At 38.7% G+C, this 12,776-nt stretch overlaps 1 protein-coding gene across 1 annotated transcript in view; it reads right to left on the bottom strand.

Annotated features, from left to right (window-relative positions):
- Nucleotides 1-12,776, bottom strand: part of THSD7B (thrombospondin type 1 domain containing 7B) — an 886,725-nt gene that overhangs the window by 402,092 nt on the left and 471,857 nt on the right. Inside the window, exon 10 of the mRNA XM_025405082.1 lies at nt 9,843-9,958. Coding sequence (XP_025260867.1) covers nt 9,843-9,958 — 116 coding nt within the window. The remainder of the gene's footprint in view (nt 1-9,842; nt 9,959-12,776) is intronic.

Here is a 12,776-nt window from a genome sequence, read left to right as displayed (position 1 = left end):
TTCAAAATCAGAATCTCTTAGGGTTCTAGCAAGCATACCACACAGATCTGAGCTGAAGGTTTGTGGACCACATTTTCAGAAACCTGTTCAATTATCTTAAGTTTTACCCATGGGTAAACTTAGGCCACTAAAAGATTGCACATGACTACAATTTTGCATTTCACCTTATATATGGCCTTGGGTTTTTATCAAGAAAGAAACCCTATTAGACAGTGCATTGCATTTCCTATAACCATATGGTTGAAAACAGTAACTACTACTGTTTTTGAACTACTAACTGACTTTGAAGCACCAGTGGGAAATGACTTTAAGAAATTAGCAATTCACCCCGTCTCTACTAAAAATACAAAAAAATTAGCAGGGCGTGGTGTCAGGCGCTTGTAGTCCCAGCTACTCCGGAGGCTGAAGCAGGAGAATGGCATGAAACCAGGAGGCGGAGCTTGCAGTGAGCTGAGATTGCACCACTGCACTCCAGCCTGGGCGACAGAGTGAGACTCTGTCTCAAAAAAAAAAAAAGAAAGAAAAGAAATTAGCAATTCAATAGGCTTTGCTTCCCTGAGATATATTCATACAACTTCATTACAGATAATAGACAGACTGACAGACAAATGAACAAATAAGTACACAAAAAATAAATTAAAATGATAGAATGTTTTTCCTTTTTAACCACATTTGCCAGGAAAACAGAGACATCTGATTCTCTAAGTCTCACACATTCTGTGGCCAGCGTCATCACATATGTTCTTGCATTAAGCTATGCAAATTTTTATGAGGAAAATTGAGCTGTGAAGGTAGACTAACTTCTCGTTCAGCAGTTTGCTAGGTTTGCTTAAGCAAATTGGTTCTTGCTAGCATCTATTTATTTGACACCCATTTACTAAGTTCTGTTCTGTCTTAAGTTATTTCTTGGTACCTTGGGGACTGAAAACTGAAAAGGGCAAGGTTTCAGCCCTCAAGGAGTTCACAATCCTTCAGAGGGACACAAAACACCTTTACCAATAGTCAGACTGCAAATATTTCAGACAGAGTATGGGACTTAAGAGGGGGACGTGTTTATTTCCAGCAGAAAGGTCAGAACAAATTCTGTGGAGGAGGCTAGGATTTAGGCTATAGTAAGATTTGGGCAAGCAGTAGAGATGAAGGGAGACATTCTAGGCAGAGGGGAAATCTGATTTTTCTTGCCTTCTTCCATAGTGCCCTGACCTTCATAGCACATTTTGTGACTGCATCTTTATTTAGGTAGTTTTGTGTTCAACTCCTCTATCTTCCCTCATTGGATGGTATTCTCTATGACGGAAAGATTTCTGTATGTTTAATTCATTACTTTATCCATATACACCAGCACCTAGCACAGAGCCTGAAATGCAGTGATCATTCAGCAAATATTTGTTGCTAATGGTTAAGAGCTTAGGATTCCATGTGGTTTTGGTATTTATTAATGTTAGTTTTGCAACCTTGGGCTCTATCTTTAAGCCCTGTTTTCTTTTACATAAAATGGAGTAATATTGCTTCTCGGCCCTTTTGACTAAGATCGAGTGCATAAAATGGAGGAATAATTCTTTCAATATAAGGTTGAGGTAAGAATTAAATGGAATAGTGAGAACATTTAAAACCCACTCTGGTGGCAATTTTGAAATATACTTTATTATTAACTCTGGGCAGGTGAGGTGATGGATATATTAATTAGCTTGATTTGATCATTCCATCATGTATACCTGTATCAAAACAACACATTGTACCCCATACTTATATATAATTATTATTTGTCAAATTAAAATAAAATTTTAAAATAGAAATAATCAAATAGAGTAATGTATAAAAATTATAGCTATTATAAATTTAATAGGAAGATGCAGTGAAATGAAGCACAACTATGCTGAAGTTATAGCCTTTTGGTGGCTAGAATTAAACTTGTCTAGTTCGCCTTTCTATAGCTGAACAGGGGCACCAGGACAGACAATATAGCAAGTTTAAACACTGGGTTTTTAAACTTGGTCTTTGCTCCTTTGAGGCCATATGGCAACTTCCCTTGAGGTGTGTGTTGCCTCATCTGTGAAGCTGGACTAATAAAACAGCTCTTCCCTTACCATTAAACTGTCCTGACAATTTATGAGATAGCACATGTCAAATTAATGTGTGATCTATAACATCTTTAGTGCAAAGCCTGCACTAGAGGTACTAGGCTTCAAATTCTTGATTTGCTAATAGACAAGCAAGATTATCTGTACCTATGGATGTAGCAAGTAGCTCATTGTCATGGGATAAAAACAGACAAGCCCTAGAGCCAGAGAAGCCTGGATTTCCACCATGCTCTGATTCTAACGTACCGGGTAACCTCGGAGCAGTTACCTGATCTTTCTGAGCCTGGAGATTCTCACCTGTTAGTCATGTATGATTAGACTTACCTCCTGGGGCCACTGTAGGAGGTAAGAGAAAATCCAGTAGATTATACTGTAGATTTCAGGTCCTTCTAAGCATACATCAATCTCTAGTCCAGAGGGAAGATGGAATAATGGGTTGAGAGGAAAGAGGTTGGACTGACAATGCTTTCCCTCCCAGATATTACCTGGATTAACATTTCTCTGAAGGAGTTTACACCAGACTAAGAGTGCTGAGCTCTGAGCAGCAGCTCTCATTCTAATGTAAGTGTTCCTCCTTGTCTCAATATGGTCATCGGACTCTAATGCAATGTTGTTGTTTTTTTTTTAAACCAAATTTGATAACTTCTTATGCTGTGTTTTAATAAAACAGGCAGAAAATCCCATAATTAAAAAAAATAGGAAAAAAATAAAATAATATTTAATTGAGAGAATTTTATCCACGAACTTTTTCTCCTTGTGAGATAGGAAAAGGTGTTTTTTATGAATGTTATCAGCAGAACTCCTCAGTTTGGCAGGAGTGTGATTGAAAACTGTAATCTCTACAAGCCCAAGTGTTTGTCATTCCTCCTACTAAATTATCAGGAATATTTATTGAGCACTGGGACCATGTAGTGATCTATGGACTTTAAGTTACAGACAAAAGGAAGCAAGTTACACCCAGCAGCACCTGTGAAGACAAAGATACCTGCACTCATGTATGAGGCCTGGGTCCGGAGACATATTTGTGAGCTATACATCTTACTGTGTTTAATTTCTCAAAAAACTATTTGGAAAAGATAACATTATCTAAAATTTACAGAAGAAGCAAAGAAGATTGAGGTAATGTCAATCTCAAGGAAGAGCAAGGTGTTAAAGGGCCTTGAACATTATTTTTTGGGCCAGTGTTCCAGGCTCAAAGCTTTGATTAGTCAAACACAGCAGATCCTCCATTATTTGGGAACAAATGGGTGAACAAAGGTGTGGATGGTTCTGTGAAGAGGAGGGGCCACATCTGCTTGACAGGGGAAAGTAAAGAGGAAGGTAGTGCTTGTATGTATTTGAGTGGGCAAAATTCTGGAATCCAGAATAGGTTATTTTTGACATTCAGATTGACCAATTCCGTAACTGGCCTGTATCTGTGGAACAATCCGTTAATGCCATAGTTTCCTTTAAAAGAAAGCAAAATCTTTAAGCATTAGAACTGACTGGGGGGCTAGGCGTGGTGGCTCACACCTGTAATCCCAGCACTTTGGGAGGCCAGGCGGGTGGATCACAAGGTCAGGAGATTGAGACCATCCTGGCTAACACAGTGAAACCCCGTCTCTACTACAAAATACAAAAATTTAGCTGGGCGAGGTGGCGGGCACCTGTAGTCTCAACTGTCAGGAGGCAGAGGCAGGAGAATGGCGTGAACCCGGGAGGCGGAGCTTGCAGTGAGCTGAGATTGAGCCACTGAACTCCACACTCCAGCCTGGGCGACAGAGCAAGACTCCGTCTCAAAAATATATATATAAATAAAAAATAAATAAATAAATAAATAAATAAAAGAACTGACAGGGGAATACATGTGTTTATTTATTCATTCACTCAACAACAATTACTAAATGCCCACCATGTGCCAGACACTGTACTAAGCACTGGAAGTTCATTAATGAAATGAAAGACTCCTACCCTGTGAGTTTATAGTCTGTCCAGAGCAATACAGGCAGAGAAACAGGTGCCATAATACCAGCAGGTAGAGGACTTAATAACTGCAGGAACTCAACATAATACAAGCTCTCTGACCTTAAGGAACTTTTATCATCATCATTATCATCTAATAATAATAATAATAATAATAAATAAATGTTAAGCACTGAGTATTTCTCATCCTCCACCACTAGTAAGAGTCACCTATGGAGAGTTTTAATACTGAAAATTTCCTTTAAACCTGAAGACATTCTGACTGGGGTGAGCTGGGGTGAGTCTCAGACATCTCTGGATTGAAAAAAACTCAATGGGGTTGAGATTAAATAAAAATAAATCGTAATAAATTTCTATATACCTGGCACTGTTCCATGTGTCCTCCTTATAACAGCTCTTTGAAGTAGCTGGTAATATTACCTTATTTTGGAAAGGAAGAAATTGAAACACAGCAAGTTTAAAGTAATTTGTATGGCAGAGATGAGATTTGAACCAAGGAAATCTAACTCAAGAATCCATGCTACATGCCTACGTGTTTTTTTTAAAAAACTCACTGTCTGTTTTTGATACTGAAAACTCAAGAGGTAACTCCAGGAGGGTTGACACAGGAGGAAACGAATTCCACCAAATGAGGTTTCCTACCAACTCCCAGCAGCAGTTTCTGCTGTTGGCTTTCCCGTTACCATGACACTGCTCTCTAGCTCACTCCTTAGAGATGAAAGTTAAAGGAGTTCCTTCAGCCTCCAATTATTTGAGACTGACAAATAATTAATCATTAGCTCCATGGTTTCTAGAAATATTCTGTTGAATATTCTATTTTTAATATACCATAATTTATCTTCAGTCTAATAACTTTACCTCTTTCATATTCTCCCTTTCCATAAAGTGGTAAACATATCTGGCAATTATTTCAACTAGTCCTTTTGGGAGTGGAAGTGGGGATTAATGTATAGACAAAATAAGAATGTCCATGAGATGACAATTGCTTTGTGTAGCCATCACGACAGGAATACATTGTATTAACCATTAATACTTTGTATTCACATTGCATTCATTTATGCATATGTTCGAAACTTCATATAATTAAATGTTGAAAATATGCAGTGAGGCTCTTTAAAGATTCTCTGATATAAATCATTCAAAGGATAATATTGATTTGTGATCTTAAAGTGAAAAAATGAGGAATGACAGTGATGACAGCAGTGGCCAACATAATTAATTCCAACACTACCTCGGCAAACAATTATCAGTGATCTCCTATAACAGGCCAAAATGTACGTAAAAACATATTGTAAAATATTAGGCATTAAATGAGCATTTCTCACCCTTCACCACTTATAAGTTACCTATGAAGAATTTTAGTATCGCAGATATCCTTTCAACCTAAAGACATTCTGACTAGGGTGGGCTGGGGTGAGGCTCAGACATCAGTCCATTGACAAAACTAAGGGCTGAGAAATGTTGCAGTAAGGGAGCTGTTGCTATTCTTAATTAGACCACATTGGATACTTTAGGCAGGCATTTGTTTTGTAGGCTGAAAAAAGAATAGAAGAAAACAGAAAAAAAAAAAAAAAAAAGTACAAAGGAAACGGTGCTTGATCATTTGGTTAATTTATTACAAGGACTCAACAATTAGACAGGCCACAACAGGCCAAAGCTTGATAGATCTTTGGTTTGCTTAGAAAAATATGAGACTATCATTGATCCTTTAAGGAAAGACTTAGAAGAGGAGGAGCAAGAAGATCATAAGCATGGCTTGAGATTGTCCATGACTTGAAAATACCTTTATGTTTTAAGGTTTTAGCTCTTGAATCAAGCCAGGACAAAACAAAACCTGATGCAATTCATCCATTGCTATGTCACAAATCACTGCTGGTGCACTCAGTCCCCTAAACAACCTTGGCCTTCTGAGAGGTTTAGAATGAATGTGGTTTGGGATATGCATAATCCAGTGATTCCCTGGCTGCTACCACAAACCTATTAAATCAGAATGTATTAGAGTAGATTCCAGGCATCAGTATATTTTAGACATTTTCAGGTGATTCCATTGTGCAGTTAACTTTGAGGACCACAAACATAACCACTTCTCAACTTTGATGACCCAACCTGAAGTCACAGCTGCAAGACAAAAAAAAAAAGGAGTTCTTCTGTCTTCATTAGTCGAGGTTTCCACTTGCTCAGGTCCATCCTCCTGGATCTTTTCCTGATCTCTCAGTTTAAGTTAAACCACTTTTAATCACTCCCCTTCACCTCCCATCTTGTCCCCACTTGCTGGTCTGTCCCCAGTCCATGCTTCTCACTTTACAACTTCGATTGGACATTGCCTTGCCCAGAAATTTCTAATGAACCCAACCCTACTCAGAGCTTTATACCCAGCATATACGTATCACCTGGGAACTTATAGAAATGTACAATTTCAGGCCCCATTTGGGTCTATTGAATTAGAATCTGCAATCAGTAAGATCCCCAGGGGACTTGTATGTACATTCAAGTTTGAGAAGTACTGTTTTAGGACACCATTTCCCAAAAAGTCTGTTGTAGGACACTCTCAAGGACACAAAATCCACTGCCTAGATTTTAATCCACACTCTTCTATCTCTTTACAGAACATCTATACATTCAAAATATATGCATTAAGTGGCAACTATATGCCCCATACTAGGCTGGGTTTAGAATATCCAGCTGTGAAGATGGCAGAAGTGGTCCTCGTATTCATGGACTTAAAATCTAGTAGGGGCAACTCTAACAAGAAAAGATAAGTTAAGGGGATGAATAGGACGACGTGGGATAATCTACTTAATGGAGGAGGATGTGGGGGGATCTACGGTAGTCTGGTAGATGAGAGCAGCATTCCAGGGAAAAGGCGGGTCTCTGTGGATACACAGGCTGAGGACCTAGGAAGGAAGAGCAGTGAAGAGAGTGGAGTGCCAGCCTCATGCACAGTGGGTACAAACTCTACAACTATACAAACACTTGCCCAGTACCTACTCGGTGTCAGGAGGTGGTCTAAGTGCTTTCTTTATAGGCAGGTGTTATTATTAACCTCCATTTTACAAATTAGACAACTGAGGCAAAGAGACATTAAGTAATATATCTGTCACAGAGCAAACATGAAAATGCAACCACAGTTATCTGGCTCCAGCATCCATGCTCATATGCACCAATGTACAGACTCTTGAACTGGGAGAAAAACATGATACATTCAAGAAGCTGAAAGAAGGGCCATATGTCTAGAGTTAAAGCAAGTTTTGTTCATGGATCTATGGCGTTCATCAGAATGAGGGAGAGGAGGAGGAGGAGGGTCACTCTTCAGGGGGCCCTAGCTTCTTACAACTGAAAATTTTTGGGACCCACCCCATAGTTATTGAATCAGAATTTCTAGTCATGGATCCAGAAATCTGCAAATTAGTAACGCTTCCAGGTGATTCAAATGCAATAAAGTTTGAGAACCATAGGTTTACAGATACAATTTCCTCCAAAATTTTCCCCCTCTTATAGTGTCCTTTAATTAACCCATGGTTACTTAATAATATCTTAGTCCCAAGCTATAACCTAAAAATTAGGGTAAATAGGATTGAAATGGAAAGCTGGAAGAAATCTGAAAATTGAATCTTTGCCTCTGTTGGTCCCTGACTGCCAAGCTGTGAAAAGAATTATCTGGGCTTGAAAAGTTGGCTGCAAGGAGGGACCACAGAGACTTAGAACTATTTTCATTACAATGCCAATGATTTAAACAACTAATTGAATCTCTGGAAATTGGAGTAAAATGTAAAGTTGCTTGAGGAACAAATTATTTCACATGCCTGTGATTCTGCTGCCTTTACCCAATGCTAGGAAAAGACTCTCTAGTAGCAGAGAGAATTTCTTGAATGTAGAATAGGTGGACTAGCAGTGGCTAAAGTAATCTCTGGTCACCAGGGCACACTGACTCAACAAAGTCAATCTGCTTCCCTATGTATCAAGAGACTTCAGAAACTCCAACACCAGTTTCTGGCTGCTTAAATACGTTTAAGACGACGTATTCTCTTAAATCCTGCCTCTTTTTATAACAATTTAACAGGAATTGTACTAAACTCTCATGAATAAGAAGTTAAAATAAATAGCTAAACATCAACAAAACTGCATCATCATAGATTATATTATTCCCTTGCATCTTTTCAGTATTTATCTTTAAGAGCCTGAAACGTCTTTAGGTACATTATCATTAAAATTCCCAAAGTCAGCCTCCTAGATGCTGTCTTTCAAATGGTTCAGAATAGAGACAGAAGCTTTTCTATCCTTGCCTGCTTTGAAATGACATTACCCTGGCTATTTAACAAACCCTGTTCATTCAGTTCATTTACTTTGGATCTTCACTCAGAAAAAAACAAGTTTTGGAGAGTTTCTAGAAGAGATTGTTGTTTCCACCTGTCAAAAGATTAAATAAAGCACTGTATTTTCAAAGCACTTTCTTATTCAATGTTTTTATTTCCAATTCTATCCATAAGCAAATCTCATTGTATGCTACTATATTAATTCTGTGACAAATGATCATCAAGAAGATGAAATGCCATAGTTATAAAACTTCATGCTGGTGCTCCACCATTGCAATACAAAGATGATAATTTTCAACAGGTGCCACAGCTCCGTTTTCAATCACTGAGAGGTGTTTGAAAGACCATCAGATCTATGTCAATATTGGCCTTATTTTCATGTCACTCTCATGAAGTGCTGCCATAGATATGTGAGTCAAAGAGCATGTGAAGGATCTTAGATGCACACAGCTGGAATTATCCAAGGAAAGTAAACCTCTGACAGGTTCTCTCTCTGCAGAACTGCATACTTTCTTCTTTCTTCTTCCAGGAAGCTGGTGCAGCAAGAGAGCCATGCCCTGCTTGAGAGGACACGGCTGCCCAGAGAAGTCCAGGGATCAGTGGATGAGACTCACTGAACTCCGGGCATTAGAGGTAATATTCTTTCTGTCTTTCCTTTTCTTGGATTTGCCTTTTGTAACCATGCAATGGTAAGATCCAAAGGACCAAGGCTAGTGTCTGAGACTAGGAGAGAGGGACCAAGTTATTAACTTTAGATCTTAGGCCAAAATGGAGTTTTGAGATGAGGATTAATTATATCTTCACATGAACTAGCCCATTAGGGAGCTGCAGTAAGCTTTGGGGAAAAGATCTGTTCTAAGAGAGGGAGTCACTTTAGCATATACTCCTATGTGTTCATCTAGGACTTCACTACTAAGTATCCTGGATTAAATCCCTTCAAATATACCCAGATGTATAAAGTATCACCATTAAGAATAAAGAAATATAAATCATATATTGCCAATTTCTGTACTTGTTGAACACTTCATAATGTATCTGCTCTTGTACTCCATGTACTCATATTCATCAGTGATGTGAGCATTGTATTCAAGCCCTATATTCTAATGAGGATACCTGGAACTGGGGTCCAGACACACACGAGCCACATAGAAACTGTGATAGTGATGATGCTTTATAAGGAATCACATGGAAATGACTGTTCAAAATGCCACATTGGGGTTAGCAGAAGATGAATACTTCTGCAATACATACAGGTGGAATTACGATATAAAATAACAGAATATGTTTTCTCTTCCAGGCTCTGATAGATCTCGAAATACAAGATTTCATTTACAAACTTTACCAAACTTGTTTCCAGGATAACAGGCAAATGAGAGGAAAAAAAAAAAAAAAAAAGGTGCTTGCATTCCACAACCTCTCACTTACTTAGCTGTGGAGAAATAATCAGGTTAGGGAAGAAAGGACTAAGAACGCAGCATCCACCTACCTGCTTGGCACATCCTTGGACAGGGTGTCCACTCACTGAAAGCAGTCACAATACAGTCTTTTTTGCATGGGAGAAAACAGGGGCGCACAGTTTCAGGTCGAGTAGAATCTGGACATCTGTCAATGTGAAGAGACCATGTCAATGCCTCTTTGAGAGACTAAGTCATTGAACATAGAACTACAGAATTTTAGAACTGAAAATATTAAGGCCCTCATGTTCCTTTAACAGATGAGGGAAGAAAGATGCCTGAAGGTGGAGCTACTTGCCCAAGCGCTCTTGCCAAAGAGCGCTTTGGCAAGGTGGAGCTACTTGCCAAAGCTGGAGGCAGAGCCTGAAGCAGACCTCAGCTCTCTTGACCTAGAGACCAAAATAACTCTTCACTACACGAGTTTAAAAATAACCTCTGAAACCAATGAAAGATGAGTGCTGAGAAAGTGTCTCACCATCAGCATCAACTAATTTTATCTTTTTCAGATGGAAAAAATTGAAATATTGTTTTATACGTTTTATTCAGGGTGATATATCAAATTAGCAATATTCTACAAGAAAAGGATTATAAAAGAAATATAAAAATATATCGGGAAATAAAAATCTTTGATGGTCACTAAAAAATACTAGGAATCTTTGATCATTAACAGAATTCTAGACTACTTAAATGATTAACAGGTATTTCTTTCCCTTTCTTTCCTTTCTTTTCTTCTCTCTCTCTCTCTCTCTCTTTCTCTCTCTCTCTTTCTTTCGAGATGGAGTCTCACTCTGTCTCTCAGGCTAGAGTACAGTGGCACAATCTCGGCTCACTGCAACCTCCACCTTCCAAGTTCAAGTGACTCTCGTGCCTCAGCCTCCCAAGTAGTTGGGATTACAGGCGCGCCACCATGCTTGGCTAATTTTTGTATTTTTGGTAGAGACAGGGTTTCACCATGTTAACCAGGATGATCTCGATCTCTCAACCTTGTGATCTGCCCTCCTCAGCCTCCCAAAGTGCTGGGATTACAGGTGTGAGCCACCACACTCAGCCACACAGAACACATAGACTGAAAAGTTGGAAGAAGCAAAATATGACAACCTGTTAATAACAAATACACTAGCCAGCATTAACAAGAAAAAAGATCTTGATTTTATTATTTTGCTGATAATTAATTTAATTCTCAGACTTGGGAAGAAAGTAATATAAATAGTTAATGGATTCATAATTATTTGGAAAACTAAAGTCTCAGCAAATAGCAAGCAAGTTTTTGTTTGTTTGCTTGCTTGTTTTTAGAGTAGAGACGGCTAAAAATCACATGTATTATATTCTACAACAGTGTTACACCAAGAAGAAAAACAGGAAAGCACTTTACACTATACATTTGGTTTTTAAATTCTGTTTCCCATAAGTTTCATATAAAGAACAGAGATGCAGTGTGTATAAAGTTTAATAGTGTGAGCTCTGTATCAGATAGCCAGTGCCGAGTTAAGTAGTCTGCCTACATTCTTTCAGTTACTCTTAACAGCAAGGACAAGCACTATAATCTTCATTTTCATATCATAAGCTGAGGTGTTGAAATGATAAGTAATGGACCCAAAGCTTCATGGAGACAAAGCACCTGAAAAAATTATGATTGAATAAACACCAGTCTGGCAAGTTTAAACAGATAATTAATAGACTTCCAGTAAGAGAGAACACAGGAAAATGGAAAAGAGAAAATTGATGAGAAAATAATGGACTAAACTACTACAGAATTGAAAAAGGGATAATTCAGAGTGAAAAACCCAGGAAGTGTACACAAAATGACCAACATACAAATACAGGGACTGTCCAAATTTCAAACACAAAGAAAGCGTTAAGAGGAGAAACTAGTAATCCCAATGCTTTGGGAGGCTGAGGCAGGAGTATTGCTTGAGGCCAGAAGTTAAACACTAGCCTGGGCAACACAGCCAGACCCTGTGTCTACAAAATATATAAAAAATATTAGCTGGGCATGGGGATACATGCCTGTAGTCCTAGCTACTTTGGAGACTGAGACCAGCGGATCACTGAAGCCCAGGAGAGTTCAAGGCTGCAGTGAACTATGATCACACCCCTGCACTCCAGAGCCTGGCCAATAAAGACCCTATCTCTATAAAAGAAAGAGAGAGAGAGAGTGATAGAAAAAGCAGGGAGGGAGGTAAGGAGGGAGGGCAGAACAGAAACTAATAACTGTTAGGGCAAAAAGGAAGAAAAATGGGTCATAAGGGCAAAAAGGAAGAAAAATGGGTCATCTAAGAAGGGATAGGAATCTGACTGACATCAGACCTCATCAACTTACATAATTATAAATCTGAAAGCATTTTCATAGTGTTAACATTTTAGAAACAATGCATAGGTAAAACACAGAAGAATAAATTTTGTTTTGGGATAACATATTCCAAAACATCATTCTGGTCACAGAGAGTACAGGATGAGAGCTAGAAAGAGGAGAGAGGATGAACACTGGATGTCCTCCTCCAACAAAGCAGGTGTTCAGAGAGTTGATCTAAACAGAAATGAAATAAGAAACAAAATCATTATGAACAAAATGTTTGTGTCCCTCCCAAAATCTGTATGTTGAAACCTAACCCCCAAAGTAAAAACATCAGGTGGTGGAGCCTTTGGGAGATAATTAGATCATGAGGCTAGCGCTCTCATGAATGGCATTAGTGCCCCTTATAAAAAGAGACACCAAGCTGTGTTCTCCACCATGTGAAGGTACAAGAAAGTGGCCGCCTGCAAACCAGGAAGAGGGCTTTCCCTGGAATTCAACCATGAGGTGACACTGGTCTCGGACTTTCAGCCTCCAAAACTGTCAGAAATAAACGTGTTTTTGTTTCCGCCACCCAGTCTATGGTATTTTTTTTATAGCAGCCCAAACTGACATTGACAAAGGTTCTAAGGAACTCGATCAAAAGTACTACTGTAATCAAACAACAGAATGC

The sequence above is a fragment of the Theropithecus gelada genome, chromosome 12 (genome assembly GCF_003255815.1).
Source record: "Theropithecus gelada isolate Dixy chromosome 12, Tgel_1.0, whole genome shotgun sequence".
NCBI classification, from domain to species: Eukaryota; Metazoa; Chordata; class Mammalia; order Primates; family Cercopithecidae; genus Theropithecus; species Theropithecus gelada.
The sequence above is the reverse complement of the archived record's forward strand: the minus strand, read 5'-3'. Positions and strand labels throughout refer to the sequence as shown.